At 48.3% G+C, this 18123-nt stretch overlaps 1 protein-coding gene across 28 annotated transcripts in view; it reads left to right on the top strand.

The window, feature by feature from the left end:
- Positions 1-18123, top strand: part of Lrrfip1 (LRR binding FLII interacting protein 1) — a 133369-nt gene that overhangs the window by 67303 nt on the left and 47943 nt on the right. For 15 of the 28 annotated variants that reach the window (XM_041649472.1, XM_041649476.1, XM_041649474.1 and 12 more), the window contains exons 2-7: positions 3044-3130; positions 8040-8057; positions 11915-11962; positions 13491-13535; positions 14096-14146; positions 17080-17118. In XM_041649472.1, the coding sequence (XP_041505406.1) occupies positions 3044-3130; positions 8040-8057; positions 11915-11962; positions 13491-13535; positions 14096-14146; positions 17080-17118 (288 nt within the window). The remainder of the gene's footprint in view (positions 1-3043; positions 3131-8039; positions 8058-11914; positions 11963-13490; positions 13536-14095; positions 14147-17079; positions 17119-18123) is intronic. The other 13 variants (XM_041649479.1, XM_041649481.1, XM_041649477.1 and 10 more) reach the window with 2 other exon arrangements.

The raw sequence follows: 18123 nt of genomic DNA, 5'->3' as shown, positions 1-18123 counted from the left end.
TCCTCACATACACACTCAAGGGGAGGAGACTACAGGTGCCAGCATACAGGGCATTCATCCAGGCAGAGGCAGCAGAGTTCTGGGGACCCTCCTAGTATGGTAGGCCTTTCTAGAATTCTGTCGACTATATTCCTCTCTCCTTCTGCCCCATCTGGTGCATTTGTCTTCTTGCTCTTTCCACAAACCCTTCCCTGTTCCTCCTTGTCCAAGCCGATGGACTAATACTGTTGTCAAAGCTCTTGCCTAGTCTCTGCCTTCTTAGAAAGGAACCCACATGCCCAGGGCTGTGTGCCTCCTCACCCAAGGGTAGGTTCTGAATGTAAAGACCCTTCTTGACCCTTCCCCTCCAGCCCTAGATTATTCTTACAGACAAGTACCCATTTAGGACATGTGGTTGGTGTGGAACCTTTAAAATGACATCAAGTGCCAGATGTCTGATTACAACCATGATGGGGCAACACTTCACCTCTGTGCTCCAGCCCCGGCCTCTGCCTCAGCCCCAGCCCCGGCCTCAGACTCAGCCCCAGCCCCGGCCTCAGCCTCAGCCTCAGCCCCAGCCCCAGCCTCAGCCCCAGCCCCGGCCCCGGCCCCGGCCCCGGCCCCAGCCTCAGCCTCGGCCTCAGCCCCAGTCGGCCCCAGCCCCGGCCCCGGCCTCAGCCTCGGCCTCAGCCCCAGCCCCTCCGGCCTCGGCCCCAGCCTTGGCCCCAGCCTCGGCCCCAGCCCCAGACTCAGCCCCGGCCCTGGCCTCGGCCCCAGCCCCAGCTTGTCCTATTGGATGCCCTTTGATTTGAAAGACGTGGTCTTGGACTAATAAGGGACCACACAAGCAAAATCTGTTCCAGAGTCGAGTCCTTGGAAGCTGACAGGAAACCCCTTGCGATTCAACTTAGTAGTTAACTTACATTAGAATTGGAAGAAATCAGGGCCAGGCATGGTGATGAGCTCCTGAAATCCTAGCATGGCAGAAGGTAGTACGACTGAGGCAGGAGGATGGTGAATTTGAGGCTGGCCTTGGCTATGTAGATAGCAAGACCTTTTCTTTTCAAATAAATCAAAAGTGAAAAAATAATAGGGAGAACAGGCTTTCTTTTGGGCCACCAACCAGCTCCCAAATAAAGACACAGAGATTTAATATTAGTTATGAATGTTGGCCTTAGCTTAGACTCCTTTCTTGCTAGCTCTTATAACTTAATTTAACCCGTTTCTCTTCATCTACATTTTGCCTCAGGAGATTTTACTTTTCTTTCATTCTGTACATCCTACTTTGCTGCTTCCTCTATATCTGGCTGGTCCCAGGAGTCTCCCTCTTCCTTCTTCATTCTCTTTTCAACGCTAGATTCCTCCTCCTATTTATTCTCTCTGCCTGCCAGCCCTGCCTATTCCATTACTGCCTAGCTATTGGCTGTTTATTAGACCAATCAGGTACCTTAGGCAGGCAAGGTAAAACAGCAACACCTCTTTACACAATTAAACAAATACAGCATAAACAAATGTAACACGCCTTTACATAGTTAAATATCCCACAACATAAACCAATGTAATAATGTAATACATCTTTACATAATTAAAGTAATAGTCCACAACTGAGGGAAGGGGAAAGGAAGGATCAGTTTGTCTTCTGCCGTGTGTGTGTGTGTGTGTGTGTGTGTGTGTGTGTGTGTGGTCAGGGAGGTGGTATTCAGGTCAGCCACCAGGACCTATCTCCTATATTTCCTTAGTGGGAGTACGGAGCTCAGGAAGCCAAATGTGCTTAGGCTCTTGCTCCTGGCTGGCCCCAACAGCTATCTGGGTCCAGAAAGTGCTGTATTAAAATGACCCAGGGAACAGTGAGATATTACAAAACTCCAGAGCTGTGGGTGGAAGAATTATTGACCATTCAAGGGAACTTACCTGCCAAGAAGGCAGGGCTTGTCACCAGAGAGCCTGCATTTTGGAACATTCTGCCTTTTACCTCCCTGGCTTCCGGGTTGCATGAGATAAGAGCATTCACATGGTCCGTAGTCATGCATCCGGGTCAAAATGCCATCTGTAACCCTTTGGTTGGCATAGTCAGCTGTGTTCTGATGGCTGTTCTGCCAGGGGCCTAAAGATTGTTAGAGGAAGAGCTTTTAATACAAAGACTGACTCTACTATCTATGGTGCCCTTGGTCACCTTGGGAGAACCCGAGCTCCCCTCACCACAGAGGGGAGGGGATTCATAGGATATGAGGGGAGACCAAGAGGGGCTGAGCAGGAGTCTCGGAGTGGATCAGTGAGGGCACCAGACTGGAGCCCTGCATGGCTGCCAGGCTCTGCCATGAGTCCTAGAACAGTACCCACCTGGCATTTAGTGAGGGTTCAACAGTCACCCTCCTGTCCTCGGTGATGCCAAACTCTGTTGGACTGCGTTTCTCCTGCATTCATACCTACGACATAACTATTTCTAAACTGAGCACAGTAAGACTGCAATTCTGTAAGCCATGGCGATCTTAGCATGGGATTTTCCTTTCCTCTTTGAGTCAGGAACTTTTGCCCCTTTACTAAAAGGAAGTATTTCTAGGCTCTTTGGGGGCATATGGAAGCTGTTGGAATCACCACTCGCGTGCTTTGGGGGCTTTGCTAAGTGAAATGGGGGTGACCCCAACACAAGAGCCGGCTGTTGCTGGAGTGGGTGTGGTGGTGACCAACAGACAAATCGTGCATAAGACGTGGAAACGCCAGACAAAGGGACTCAAAGTTTGAGCAAGACTGAACAAAACAGTGCATGCATTTGATCAGCTCTGCAGGGTTTTAAAAAACACAGGAATTATTTGTTTCTGTAAATTTCCATGTAAAGTTTTTAGACTTCGGTGGACCCCCAGCTAACTGATAATGGAGGAGGAGCTCCTGGACTCAGAGCTACCATTCATCCCGTTCCAGAAAACCCTGCCACTCGAGAGCATCCACGAATTGCCACTGTGTGCTTGTTAAGCTCTAAACAAGATTTTCTCTGTACAGTGTCATTAACTATGTACCCGGAAGGTGCCTGGTCTGTTCTCTAATAAGGTTTCTGGGTCTGTTTCAGGCGGAGGCCAGGCTTGCAGCGAAGCGTGCAGCCCGCGCCGAGGCTCGAGAGATCCGCATGAAGGAACTGGAGCGGCAGCAGAAGGAGGTAACGGAGGCTGGCGGGGCTCGTGCTTGGCTTTCTCTGAGGTGTGTTAGGACCGTGAAGTCGGAGCACCTGCTCCCTTCACTGTCACCTTTGTATCACTCCTGCTTGGAATGTGTGTGCCCCTGTGGTTTGTTCCGGGTTGGCCCAGAGTGTGCATAGCGCGGATGCCAGGCATGCTTGCCCAACCCCGGGGGCCTGAAAGGAAGCCGTGAGCTTGCCCTTCAGTAGTGAGGTTCCTGGCCAGTTTTCTGGCTTCGAAGGGCTGGAGAGAGCTGGCTCTGGACCCTCTCAGTTAGAACCAGAAAAGAACAGAGTAATTCTTTTTTTTTTTTTAATTTAATTGACCAGTGTCTTTCACTTAAAAAAAAATTTCCCCCCAAGGCTTATATAGTGATACAAAAAATAGGTGAATACTATGGATAAGTAGCCGTGGGAACAATTGTACTGCAGGGGGTCAGAGGTGCCCACACCCCTTTGTCATCCTGTCTGTGTTTTTGTTGTTGTTGTTTGTTTTGTTTTTTTCGAGACAGGGTTTCTCTGTAGCTTTGGAGCCTGTCCTGGATCTAGCTCTTTTAGACCAGGCTGGCCTTGAACTTACAGAGATCTGCCTGCCTCCCGAGTGCTGGGATTAAAGGCGTGCGCCACCACCGCCAGGCCCCAACCCCTGCTTCTTCAGAGAACTAAGAAAAAAATTATTAAACACACACACACACACACACACACAGAGAGAGAGAGAGAGAGAGAGAGAGAGAGAGAGTGCTGGGATTAAAGGCATGTGCCACCACTGCCCGGCTTCTATCTGCTGTTTTTAAAACCAACAGCAAGCATGTGGGCTCTTTAACTGTGTTAGGGCGCTGGCTTCCACACAGCCTTGCCCTCTCAGGGAATGAACCCATTGGGGATCATCTGCTCCAGCCCCACACAGCAGGCCTTGCCCATTAGGATGGCTCGATTGTGTGAGTAGTCAATGGCCACTGAAGTGGTCTTCCTATGCAGGCTCTGGTTCTACTTATGGAGCCCAGCCGAGGTTCACCACTGCACAGCTTCGGATGGAAATTCGCTTTTCCTGTTTCTCTTTAGACCGTGGCACGAGTCCTCCACCTTCCCAACCGGGCCCAGGCCTGTCATGTGCTTTGTAGGGACAGCTGGACCAGCAGACTGTGATGTTCACTGTCCCTCCCTGCCTGGGAACTTTGCCACCCTAGAAAGAAATATGCCAACAGAAGAGGGGTGTGGCCAGACTTGATTTGGGGAAGGAAACTTCCAGACGGTGTGTGGGTGGCCACACAGTGCTGGGAGCCCCAGCCTAATGGCTCAGCAAAAGGGGGTACCGGTGGGAGGGCAAGGTGGGACTGGGCAGTCACCACCGTGAGGGGACCTCACCCTCTTCTGTGGTGATCAGGAAGTAGCCTTGACAAGCTTCTCCTGTATGCTAAGCTATGAGCAGAGAATTTAACCAGTATTGGAAGGTGGCTCATTGTCTTCCCTTCTATTTAGAAGTTGGATCTCTCTCTCTCTCTCTCTGTGTGTGTGTGTGTGTGTATGTGTGTGTGTGTGTTTAATAATATTTTTTCTTAGTTCTCTGAAGAAGCAGGGGTTGGGGCCGGGCGGTGGTGGCGCATGCCTTTAATCCCAGAGGCAGGCAGATCTCTGTAAGTTCAAGGCCAGCCTTGTCTAGTTCCAGGACAGGCTCCAAAGCTACAGAGAAACCCTGTCTCAAAAAGAAAGAAAGAAAGAAAGAAAGAAAGAAAGAAAGAAAAGAAAAAAAGAAGCAGGGGTTGGTATCCATCCAGCATCTGTCTCTTTTCTTTTTAAAATAAAAAAAATAGGCGGTCCTTGGTTTTTTGTGTTAATTATTCAGGCCTTTTCCCAGAAGAACTGTGATTGCCAGGCCTTCAAGTTAACTGAAGTGCCTCGCACCCCTAGTCTCGCGGCCATGGGTGAGGTGAGCCTCAGAGAAATCAGAACCGGGTGAACACCTGTCAGGATGCTCACACCAGGGAGCGCTTTCAGGAAGCTCACCAGAGACAACTGCCTAGCCCCACAAGTGAAGAATCAGAAAAGACCACCTGTCCTGCACCGCACCTCTGAGCTGGCAGCGTGCAAGGGACCATCCCAGCTGGAGCTCCTGCCCTCACCTGATTCGGCATACATACTGGATAGTTTGGAATTGAATTGATTTTTTTTAAATGACCAATTCGCAGTTGTTTCTCAGACTGCCAGGTATCTTTTTCTCCGAAATCTTTCTTCTCACTCAGTAGGCATTTGTGGAGCACTGTGTGTAGGGCCCCGCTAGATCTTCCTTCCCATTGACCATGGGAGCCACAGGATAGTGTGATGAGGATGGAGGTCGTTCCGGGGCTGGGGGCTGCTGCTCCTTAGATGCATCCCAGTTACAGAGGGTGGCTCCAGTTACCTGCCGAGCCAGGAGCCCTGTGGGAGGTGCACCCTGTGATCGCTATGCCCTGCTTAAGTTCGTTCATCCACTGTCATCTTTCCCTGGTTCTCACCTAGTCTGTCTTCCTTCCTTTCTTCCTTCTCTTCTCTTCTCTTTTCTTCTCTTCTCTTCTCCTCTCCTCTCCTCTCCTCTCCTCTTCTCTCTCTCTCTCTCTCTCTCTCTTTCTTCTTCTTTTGGTGGTAGTGGGGATCAAACCCAGGATCTCCTGTACGCTAGGCACTCACTCACTCCACCTCTGAGTCCCTCCCAGCACCAGCATTCTGCAGAGATCCCTCAGGGCATTTGGCTGCTGCATGTTCCAGGGGGTTCATTGCACTTTCTGCCCCACTGTCCTTCTAGTGTGTGGCGTGCCTCACGGCTGTTGGTTTCAACTTTTACCAGAGACAAACCAAGGACTCAGGGCCGTGGGATGCAGTGAGGCTGGGACTCCATGTTGTGCTCGGGCCTGTTAGTGAGCTCGGTGTCATGAGTGACTTTCACCAAGATGTAAAATTCCAAAGAGATCAAGGTGAAAGTGAGTTACATGTGTACATGCATCTATTCTTACTGATGGGTAGTGTTGATTGGTGCATATTACACAGTTACATAAAGATCTTCTACAGAGTCTTGGGTGAGACGCCCTGAGCAGAGTTCTCTGTGATCAGCATCCACAGTGATGAGGAAATTGGCTGAGTCCTTACGACTTTATTTTTTTTTTGAGCAGAAGGATAATTGGCCTTGAACACCAACTATCTCCTCATTGCTGCCTTTGTGGCAGAATTTGTCAGCCAGATCTGACGTTTGTGGTCAGGAAGAGAAGCATCGAGTGTCAGTGGACAAGTCTACGGAGAAGAGCGAGAGCAGCTAACAGCCCAGGCTTGCAGCCTGACGCCGCAGCCCCTTGCAGACTGCTCCCTCCGCCTGTCTTCTTAGCCCTGGCTATTATTAGAAACAGCGAGCCCAACTTGAGCTCATACCATCTGATAGCCCAGGGCACTCGCATTTTAAGTTGTTGATTAAGGAGAAATGAATCTGCTTTGGACGGCTAGTGTTTAGCCAGTAGGGATGGTATTTTGTTATAAAACTGGGAAACGCGATCCTTGCTTTTTCCTGTATGTGCTGTTGCTGATCAGGAATGGTTTTCCCACAGGAAATGGTCAGAGCTAAGGCAGCCTGGATGAGCTGAGGAGGCCTCCCTAAAGCTGGTGGCCAGAGTTGGGGTCCCCCAGGAGAGTTTGCAGAGTGTGCAAAGAGCCAATGAGAAAGACAGCTGTGTTGGGCTATAGGTCTGCCACCAAGTCAAAACAGTGAGCTATATCCAGACCCAGGGCGCTCTAGGTCTCCCTGGTAACGGCCCCTGTCTGGTGCAGATGGTAAGAGCCAACAGCAGCATCCTTGAACTGTGCTTTGGGGCTGATTGAGTGGATCTGGAGTTCCTTTTAATGGGCTTACCAGATGAGAATAATATATTGGCATTCTCTGGCAAATAACAGAGATCCTTGAACATCACAGGAGAGCTTGCACTTATAGGAAATAGTGTCTCTCTTAATGTGCCTGACTGCGTAACCATTTTGATTTGAGATGCTGTGTTTATTGTAGTTGAATGTTGACTGTATTTACCTGTGCTTTCTTGTCTGAAGACAAGCGCCAAATTTCTAGGCCCGTGTCCATAACAAGGCCCAATACAACCCGTGGCTTGTCCAATGAATGCAAGTATCTACTTCTTAGTGGTGTCTGTGAAATTGAGAGAAGGTCCTGATGAAAACCTCTCTTTTGGGAGAGGAAGCCCCTTTTATATGTTAGCACATTCCACAGCTGCAGCGTTTTACCAGAACACTCTTTCTATTTCCTATAAATCTGCATGGACCAGGATGATAAAGCCTCTATTAATCGTTTCTGAATCTGACCATTCAATTTCCTACTTAAAATTGGACACTTTTCTGGTTAAACTTTTATTAGTAAGAAAAGCAGTTTTCCTTTTAAAGGTAATTTAATGTTTACTCTTTGACAGTTTCATTCGTGTGTGTGTGTGTGTGTGCATATGCGCGCGTGTGTGCGTGTGTGTGTGTGTGTGTGTGTGTATGATGCACTTTGATCAGAATCTCCGTCATTCCCCTCTCATGCCCCTCCATACTCCCTCTGCGTCTTCGTCCCTGCTCGTCCCCATCAAAAGATGCCTTTAATTCCTATTTCCCGGTGTGGCAATAGGCCACGCACACTCTGCATTATGTACCAGTGGGCTCTGCAGACACTGGTGTGGAGTGACCCCCAGCTGTCGCCTAGAACAGCACAGAACAAGTGAAGAAGTGGGACTTAATTCATTTTTTTCTTCATATTTAATCAGCAATCTTTGTTTTTCTGCAGTACAGCATTCGTTTATACTTCTAGTTGTTGCTGAACCTCTCTGAACCGTTCCTGCAATTTTAACTGCCTTTTCTATTTCTTCCCCTTTCCCTTTGCCCTTCGCTGTAGATCTACCAAGTCCAGAAGGTAGGCTCTGTCCTTCATCTCTAATACGCATGTGCTGCTCTCCCTTTCCCGAGGCTTTGACACCTGCAGAGCAATGCCGTGTGCTGCCCACCCCGCTTTCCGTGCCCACCGCCACCTCTGTCTGCCTGCTTGATTAACAAGTCTCTTTCACACGAGGCGGCAGCCGTGCATCGGACACATCCCTTGATCCTTTTTCCTCAAGGAACTGGAGGGATGTCTCCGATGCAGAAAAGAATTCTAACACAAACCACATTTTAGAATTGGAGGAAGCTTTTAAAATTGTATATTAAAAGATAAAGGTTTTTTTCCCAGATGACTGTACTAGAAAACCTTAAACATACCAGTGCAAATTGCCACATAGTAAGACCTTGTTGTGCTCTGATCCTACCACTCAGCAGGCAGAGGCTCCCCCATAGTTTAGGCTATACTGGGTTTATGTGGTTATCTGGAGGCCAGTCTGGTCTACATAGACAGTGATGAGACCCTGTCTCAAAAAAGTGAGGGAGAGAAGATAGGTAAGTGGGTAGATAGATAGATAGATAGATGATAGATAGATGATAGATAGACAGACAGATAGACAGACAGACAGATAGATATTCAGATAGATAGATAGATAGATAGATAGAGGAATTCGTTATTAGGCTAGGTGTGGTAGCTCCAGCACTTGGGAGGCTAAGACAGAGGATCACAAGTTATAAGTTTCAGTGCAGAAAAGAATAAAAATCTAGCTGGGCGGTGGTGGTGCACGCCTTTAATCCCAGCACTCGGGAGGGAGAGGCAGGCGGATCTCTGGGAGTTCAAGGCCTGCCTGGTCTACAAGAGCTAGTTCCAGGACAGGCACCAAAGCTACAGAGAAACCCTTGTCTCGAAAATCCAAAAAAAAAAAAAAAAAAAAAAAAAAAAAAGAATAAAAATCTAGAATTAAGAAGAGAGTAAGAGATCATACATTATTGGAGGTGGAATTAAAAGTTTTAATTTAAAAAAACAATATAGGGATAAAATCCAGCTGTTCTCCCGACTCAGCACTAGAACATTCTAGGCTAAAGTGCCTTTCCATTCCATGACAGCTGCTGAGGCTTAGAAGGACAGTGAGTGGAACATACTGAGAGATGGCTCAGCTGTGGGGGAGTGGGGTGCAACTGGCCCCTGAGAGAGGTTATGGGGCTTGGTGAGCCTTTCCCATGTGTGGGCCTTTTCCATGTGGGGGAGCTTGTATTCCTCCTGAACATGTTTAGTTTCTACCTGGAATAGCTGTGTCCTCCTTTTAAAGTGATATATCAGAGTAAGAACACAGATCTTAGAGTTCATAACACACAGGCCTCTTATACATGTCACTGATAAGCCTCAGAGCCCACTGTATGTAATCCTGAGCTCAGTTGATAACCCTCAGCCCAGCCCATCCTGCCTCCACTGGAAAATCTCTCCTGAAGAGGCAGAAAGGTCCAGTGGGTAGCCAGCAGAATCTGTAGGCACACTGGTAGTGGTCCTAGCATCCGATATGAAATGGATACTGAAGCCAGTGTGTCCCCTGTCCCCTAGAATTCCAGGAGGACTCTGGCAGGTTCTGGTAAGGCTGGGGAGCCCTGATGAACAGTGAGGCTGCAGGAAGCGGGCTGGATCTGGTCATTTCCTCTCACTTCCTACCCTTTCCTGTTCAGGTCATGGTTGGGTTTTTGCTGACAGGCCTGAGATGCAATGTGAGAACTGTCAGATGTGAGCTCAGGTGCAGGGCACAGCTGGAGGAGCTCCGGAAACCCACACAGTTTGTCTAAGTCCGAGGAAAGGAAAGGCTTTCCTTAACACTCAAAACTGTGATGAGGACAGGAGACGGGAGCGTTCTCTCCTGGTCCTGTAGCCATTCGGCTAATTAGCTCCTCAGTGCTCAAGGCTGTTTCTCAAAGTCAAGCACCTTGTGCCTCAGTCTGGCTCCCTTCCTGTCTTGTTAACTAAAAATCAGACACAAACAAAGGCGCCATATGTTACACACGAATTAGGATCTGGATGTCATAGGTAAGGGTGGAGCTAGCATAGCTGAGTACAGAAGAGTATTTAACACATGGCACTCACTGGAAATGAAATTAAAATCTGTCTTGGACAGTTTAGTAAGTGTTTGCTTTTATTTATTTTGGTATTGATACATAAAACAACAACAAAAAACCAAACAGCTCTTGCTCCAAGGGGAATAAGAGAGTTTATTCTGAGCCAGAAATGAACCATGGCCAGAGATTCAGATTGCCCTCAATACTTAAATTTTTTATAGTTACAAAACAAAAATAAGTCATAAATCAAGGCGTTTCCCATGTACATTGGTGGGGACATTGTGTAGGCAGGCTAGAGCAGAGAAGGGAAATCTCACTGTGGGTTTTAGGTGCTAGCCGATAACATTCTTAGGTTTTGGTTTGATGGAAGCTTGTTCTACCAAGTTAATACGCTTCAAAGACTTCAACTGACAATGGATGTAGGACCAGATAGAGGTGGATGATCGGTGGCTTCCATGGCAACTATACACAGCAATAATTTTGGCTTTTGATCTCCACAATCACAACCCTCTCATGGGTTCAGCACCCTGCAGAACCTTCTGCATCAACCTTCCTAATGCTGGTTCTCAATCTTCCTAATGCTGTGACCCTTTAACGCAACTCATGCTGCGGTGACCCTCGCCCGTAATATTATTTCATTGCTACTTCATCACTGCCATTTTGCTTCTGTTATGAATCATAATAAATATCTGATATGCAACCCACAGGTTGAGAACCTCTGTTGTACACAGATGTGGCTTTTGCACGTAACTCAGCAGGAAAAGACTGCTTGTGTGGCTTTTTTTGCACTAGCTTGACACTCTTGGCTTTTCAAGACTGTGTGAGTTCTCCCCCTAATTTCTTCTCTTTTGGTTTTCTTCTTACTAACCTCTCTCTGAGGAAGGGCAGGGCTGTATACCACGTATCTGAAATCCGGCCCTCCTTCAAGGTGAAACTAAACCAAACATAATGATCACAGCATGTTTGAGTGACTAGAAAGTTATTTTAAAATTGCCTTGTATTTCTCACACCCATTTTTATGTTTTTGATTTGTAAGCTTAAGGTGTGTAAAATGTGACATCCTGGAGGTTTGGTTTTCTGTTCCTTGATTTTCTTGCTGGAAACTGGGGAGGAAATAAGGAACACAATGCCAAGCCGGTTGTCAAGCCCAGATTCTCATCCAACCTGGGCCACTCTAGCGATAGAAGCAGCCTTTTCAACCTACCTTGTTCAGTCTGATTTGGACCACCGTGGCTTAGAGTAGGTGGGTAAAAGCTGGAGCTGGTAGCCACAGCCTCTTCCCACCCAAAGGCCTGCTCTGCAGGTCTCGGGCATCTGTCAGCAGGTGTGGCTTCTCCAACCTGCATCTGGCACAGGTGTCAGAGCGCAGCAGCATACAGCTGGAAGCCGGCTCAGCACAGCCCCACTCCCTGCCTCCTGTTTGGACCCTTCCTGGGGCAGCAGCGTGGGATGGGTCTGAGCTTACGCTCCTAGACAGCATTTGTTCCTTCTGCGAGCGTGCCCTAAAGCTGTGAGCTGCTTTGCAGAGGGGCCTGCTGGGCTTCTGCACAAGGTTTGTTTTCCCGACATCCTGAACAGGCCATCCCATTTTATGGGGATTTTGCTCTGGACCCAGTGGGCCGGCAAGGAAGGAGGTCCCCTCTCAGGCTGTTGCATTAGTGCTCAGCCGATGGCTTCTCTGCAGACCCCAGCTGTGTGGCCACCAGGCCTGGCATGCCGCCTCCAAAAGTCATTGCGGGTGGGAGAGCATGGTGGAACCGTTTCCTATGTCTTTACTGTTTACTTCTTGCCTAATTTTCTTTCCTTTTCTGTCTATAGAAATATTATGGGCTGGATACAAAATGGGGCGACATCGAGCAGTGGATGGTAGGCCTTGGATATCATTTTAAGACTTAAATGGTTTCTAATTGAATTCTGACTGCAGTTTAATTATGCCAGTAGATTCCACTTGCCCTGTAATTTGATACTCAGAGGTCTTCCTCGGGGCATTTCTGCATCTGGTGTGGTGTTGTTAGGAACGGCCTGGCCCGGCATGTGACCTGTCCCTTTGCTGGAGGGGACTGCTGATGTCTGCAGGCTGGTGCTGTGTGTGAGGCACCATTGCCACTGCTTCCCCAGTTCTCTGCATCAGAAGATCCCCAGGGACTCCAGCGAGGCATGTGCCCTTGTGCAAGAATTTTCCAGAGAACCTCCGGTTACCATCGGAACATCTCGCTGTTCTGATGAACCAGAAGAGGCCCTGGACTTTTTCCTTCCTTCATGGACAGCCAGCTGCCCTATCCCCCTCGTCTCCGAACTCGCACACTCGGCTCGGACTCTCTTGCTGTTTGTTGGCTCCTCTGGTCTCCTCTGTGACCATGAAAACCCCTACTATTGCCAGGCGGTGGTGGCGCACGCCTTTAATCCCAGCACTCGGGAGGCAGAGGCAGGCAGATCTCTGTGAGTTCGAGGCCAGCCTGGTCTACAAGAGCTAGTGCCAGGACAGGCTCCAAAGCTACAGAAAGAAAAAAAAGAAAACCCCTACTATTGAGACTCCCCTCCCCCATCTGTTTTCTTTAAGAACCTGTCTGTCTTCCCAGGGCAGCCAAGGCCCCCAGGCCTCTCAGGAGAGGTGCCCAAGTGGCAAGACTCTGGGTGGCGCACCCTTTGGTGCTTTCCATTGATCCGAGAGCAGTTTTGGTCTTATTAAGCTACCCGCCTCTTCAGATCCTGGCTGCGGTCCTGGATTTTGACGCAGGCTTTTGGCACTGAAGTCCTAGAAATGTTCTCGTCAAGGCTCCTCACCCTTCAACAGCCTGAGGGAGAGTCAAGGCCGTCTCTGCCATCTTAGATGCTATGTGTGATAGAAAAACTCACTGCCCAGCCCAGTTAGCTGTGTCACGCATCCCCCAAGGTGTGTTTTCTTATCGAATCTTAAGGACAGTTAAAAGGTGGCCACTTCCAGAAAGAAAAGCTCCCGTTCTACTCCAGAGACAAGCATGCAGAAACCTGTTTGTCCTGGAGTCCATAAGGCAAGCTGGGTGGCATCCACATTGGAGTTTTCTGGGGAAATCACTTCCCAAAGGGGAGTCAGTTCAGAGGGGAAGAGAGTTGATTTTAAACCAGATTATAAGGTTACAAAAAAAGCAAGGCTTCCTTTCTGCCCCAGCGCTTGCTCACTGCCCTCTGGCTGCTTCTAAAGCCACGAACTCTGCTGGTGTTTTTTGGCTCTTAGGGACCTCCCCCAAGGAGCTGTTTCCCACAGTCCTTTCCTTAGACCCTTTAAACGAAACCAGAGAAAATACTGATTTGCCATGTAGATCAGAAACACTGGATTCTGAGGATCTTCTAGGGTTTCTAAGGATTCTGCCTTGCTCTCTCTAACCTCTCTCTGCCATTCCCTTTGCTTCGGTAGGAAGACAGCGAGCGCTACTCTCGTAGATTCCGGAGAAACACATCGGTCAGTACCAGGCTCCTTCACAGCAAGGGGCAAGTTGACGGAGCCTTAATTGTTCCTCTAGTGGCTGAAATAGATACAATAGTTGCTATTATTGGTATAAAACTGCTATCTTTACCTGAATAAAGACCGTACTCTTTATTGGGGCTAAATTGTGTAAAGAAATTGTGTTTGGGGCTTTTTAAAAAAACTACTGAATCCAGGGCCTCATGCAAGTGTAGGCACCCTGCCTACCACTACCAAACTGTATCTCCATCCCTGTTTGGAAATGCTTAAATATTATTATTAATATATTATTCCCCACAGCATAGCGTAAATGCTTATTGTTGCTGTTAAATACCCATAAATAATTTTTATAATCATTGAGGCTTATTAATAACCCTCCTTACCTGTGATAAACTGTGCTTCCATAAGCAGTCTTAGGCAAACTGTGGCATACTGAGGGCCTGGGCGCACACCCTCTGAGCCCTCGGGGTGGCTGGTCCACCCACTGCTGCCGAGTCGGATCGGCAGGTTCTTCCCAGTCTGGCTCACGGTTGTGTTCTCATCCTGTCTTTTACTAGGCTTCTGACGAAGACGAGCGTTTGTCCGTGGGTAGTCGCGGCAGCCTAAGGGTCAGTAACGGCGTGATTGCTTCTGCGTGGCACAACCTTTGATTTCCTGTCCCTGCTTTCGGTCCTTAGACCATCACCCCCTCCTCTGCTGGTCCCCCACATCACTGATGAAGTGCTTGTATATAAGTTAACCGAGGGTCGGGTGGGCCAGGCCGGGCTGGGGTGGGTATTACTTGTCATTTCCCAAAGAGTAGAAGGCATCGGTTTTCAATAGTTTTCCCACAATATGAAACTAGAGGACCGTGGTTAATGATTGTCTCAGAATTTTTGGTGTGATGGACTGGACACTGCATGCCCACTTTGCCACACACTCTCCAGTAAAAGCTAGCCTTGGTTAAACCAGCTGGGAGTTGGACTGGGGAAATAGTTCAAGGGGTCAATGAAGACCTGAGTTCCACTCCGCAGAACTTACATGATGAAAGCCGTGTGCTGTGGTATGTGCTTGGGTATCCCAGTTCAAGGGACAATTAGTGAAGATGACTGGCCACCTAACTTAGCCTTACTTAGCAAGTTCCAGGCCAGTGGGAAGCCATTTCTCAAAAGGAAAAAAAAAATAGAAGGCGAGAAGGCATTCCTGGAGAATGAAATGACACTTAACCTGTCCACTACCTTCCACGTGTGCACACATGTGTGTGGAAACACACACAAAAGTAGCCATACGTTATTGAAGATGTTTCTGCAACAGCTGGAGGCTCCCTGGAGAGGAGGCTGTGACCTCCGCCACCCATAGTCTTCCAATCAACTATGGTGAGGGTTCTTCTTTGCAGTGCTGGGCTTGGATGTAGAGCCTCCCCCGTCCTAGGCAAGTGCTCCACACCGCACCAGAAGCTCCTCACTGACAGCTCCACGGCTAATGCACGCAGCCTCGGTAGCTGCATTAGACGTCAGTGCATGCTCTGGGAAACAAAGCAGAGCAGTTGGGTTTGAGCTTAGTAAGCGTGTCCATTCGCTTGGCTGCAGGGTGGCCATGGCATCTCACCACTGTGATAACTAGGTCTCCAAGCAGCCGCTCTGGTGTACTAACGGCTGGCTTCTCGTCACAGCGACAGTTAGGTCACACAGTATTACCTCTTGACTAAACATGCACCAGGTGTGTGCTTACCTTGGCGTTAACAATATAGCTGTCACCCCTGTCCCTTTCCTCCTAGCTTAAGACCAGCCCCTGTGTGGTTTTGTTGGTCAGTTACATGTGAAGTGAGTGCTGGGAAGTTTCTGCTGAGTATCTTTGATGATGCAGCTGTGACTTCCTCACAGGCCCCTCAGACACGATCTGCTTTAGAGGAAGCAAGATTTATGTAAGCAGAATCTAAGTACAAGCTCAGTTTGGGACATCTGGGGCCAGGCCCAGGCATTGCAGCTGTGGGAGGTGTCAAAGGTCTGGCCCTCGAAACCGAGAGGAGGAAGAACAGTTGGGTATCAGGGGAGAGATTGGAAGGGCAGAACAGAGAGCTGGCCCTTGGATGTAACCTCCTGGTGGTAACTTCTCAAGAGAGCTTTCCCCAGAACTGTCAAGAAGGAAGCCGATGATCAGGGATCAGAGATAGAACAGGGAGGAGACGGAAGCAGAATCCAAAACTCTGGAACAATGTGTCATCTTCAGACCTGTGGTCCCTCGGGTTCACAAGGGAGGAATTTCATCATCTTAAGATTCTAGGGGTGGCAATAAGGCTGTCCTGGCTCCAAAGAGTTTATTGTAGTGTTAACCCCGCAAATGTTACAGCATTCATTCACCTTTTGTATGAGCCTCTAGGGAATTAGGTCTCCATGCTGGACTCTGTCAGATTCCAGTATATCTGTCCTAAGGTCTGAAGCTTCCCATGGGAGGTCCACAGTTAGCGAGCGAAAGACGAGAATGGGAGAAAGTCAGTGAATTTCACTATCAGCATCCATGTGCTACACGACTCTCCCATGGCAGACTTAAACTTAGGCCAGTACTACCAGGCCTGATAACCTGAGTTCAAACCCTGGGACCCACTTGGTGGAAAGTGACTTCTAACATGGTAGAAAGCTGACTTCCGAAAGTGATCTTCTGTGTTTCGCTTACACTGTGGCACGTGCCACCAACCCAAAAATTACTTTGTTTGTTTTTGGGGGGGTTCGGGGGATTCAAAGAACTAGACTAAAAAAGGAAATCCAGATCTGAGAGCTGGGGCCCTGGAAATAAGAGTCTAACCTGCTATTCTTGTTGGTGTGGAACAAGCCCAGAACATTTAGGGACCCACTTGAGGTCACGGTGACAATGCCACTCCTGATTCCCCCAGAGACTTTCACACCTGCCAGATGCCCAAAACTCTGTCCCCTGCTGGTTGAAACAGCTGAGAACCTCAGGGCATCTGTCGACCCTGCCTAGTGTAATCACGTCTCACTCTGTGTCCACGGAGGCCAGATTATGCCGCTTAATATATTAATAATATAAAGCCTTTACTGTGCAAATTCCTAAGATGGTTTCTTTCTTGACTCCCCGGACATGCCTTCTCTATTGAGATGACAAGGATGATAAATAAGCCCTAAAGGCCAGGAGGGGTAGTTACCATCCTGGAATCAGCAAACATGGTCCCCTTGAGGAAACCAAGATTGGGCGTTATCATAAGGTTTTAATTATCTTTATTTAAAACCTGGCGACGGTACATCTCTAGACCTTGCCCTAATTTAATTAGATGATATCTATGTCAAGAAGAAAGTGTGATGCAAATTGGCTTTGTTTTTCATGAACTAAGCAACTGTTGCATAGAAGCAATTTAGTGTTCTTAGATTTTACGATGGCTATCGTTCTGATGTATGTGTTTTCTTTTAAGTAAGACATTCGAAGTCATGGGAAATGTGTTTCTGCTAAGATTTTAAAGGTTGCCTGGTTTTGCCTCTACGATTGCTTAGCTCTGTCTTAGCTCTGGCACTCCCGTTTCTGTTTTCCTCTTCCACCCTTATGCCAACAGGCCCAGCCTGAGCCGGAGTATGGGAGTCCTTACGCCTGGGTGAGGTGGTCAGATAATTTTGCTGTGTGACTCTAACTGTGTGCAGTGACAGATGATAGCCGTGCTGTTTCTACTAACTTGCTGGGTGCTTTTCCAAAGTCCAACTGCCAGTCTTCACCCAGGACACTATGAGGCCATCACCCTCCCCCTGCCTCCTGGCCTGTGGATGGGACCCTAAAGCATAGATTGCAGTACCTGGGCCCCGCTCACTAGTGGGTGCTGAGTGTCGGTTGTTGGCCACCCACTATGGGTTCCTCAATGAACCCATCAGACCGAGAATTCCCAGGGCCTCTCTGTGTCCTTTTAAAAGACTAAGTGTGAAGAAATCATTTTGCTTAATAGACCCCAGTCTTTCCTAACCCATAACCATTCAAATTAAGAGTACTAGCTGGTGGCAGCCAGGCGGTGGTGGTGCACACCTTTAATCCCAGCAATGGAAGAGGCCGAGACAGGCGGATCTCTGTTAATTCAAGGCCAGTCAGGGCAGCAAAGTGAGTTCCAGGACAGGCTTGAGAAGCCCTGTCTCTATAATAATAATAATAATAATATAAAAAGCTGGCTCTTTGGCTGTGGAAATAACCTTTGAGAAAGACTCCAGTTCAGCAACAAAAATAAAGTCTTTGAAACGAGCCTTTTATCTAAGAGCCCTAATGCCTTCCGTCCCTTGGAAATGTGTACAGTAAAAGAATTCTGCAGTGAGTTTTGCAAACCTATAACCTCTTCTCTGGGACTTCGCAGGTGTGATTTAAAAAAAAAAAATCTCAGAGCCCCTGGGCTTCATGTATTCTCCATCTCAAAATTATTTGGAAAATTTACATTTATGTTTAATACCGATCATTAATAAATTGTGCCACGTGTCTGCTGAGCGTGTGTGATCCCCCAGGCATCCCACAGAGCTCTTACCCCGTCTTCCAGAGTGTACCACTGTAACAGCCCTCGCCTGGTGAGGCAAGCCAGCTAGGAGGAAGCCCAGGACGAGGCCTAAGATTCGGGATGTGCCCCGGC

Source organism: Microtus oregoni, unplaced genomic scaffold (genome assembly GCF_018167655.1).
Source record: "Microtus oregoni isolate MIOR12 unplaced genomic scaffold, Mior012 000004F_ref0000308, whole genome shotgun sequence".
Taxonomy (NCBI): domain Eukaryota; kingdom Metazoa; phylum Chordata; class Mammalia; order Rodentia; family Cricetidae; genus Microtus; species Microtus oregoni.
Note: the sequence above shows the minus strand (reverse complement) of the source record. Positions and strands in the feature narration are given on the sequence as shown.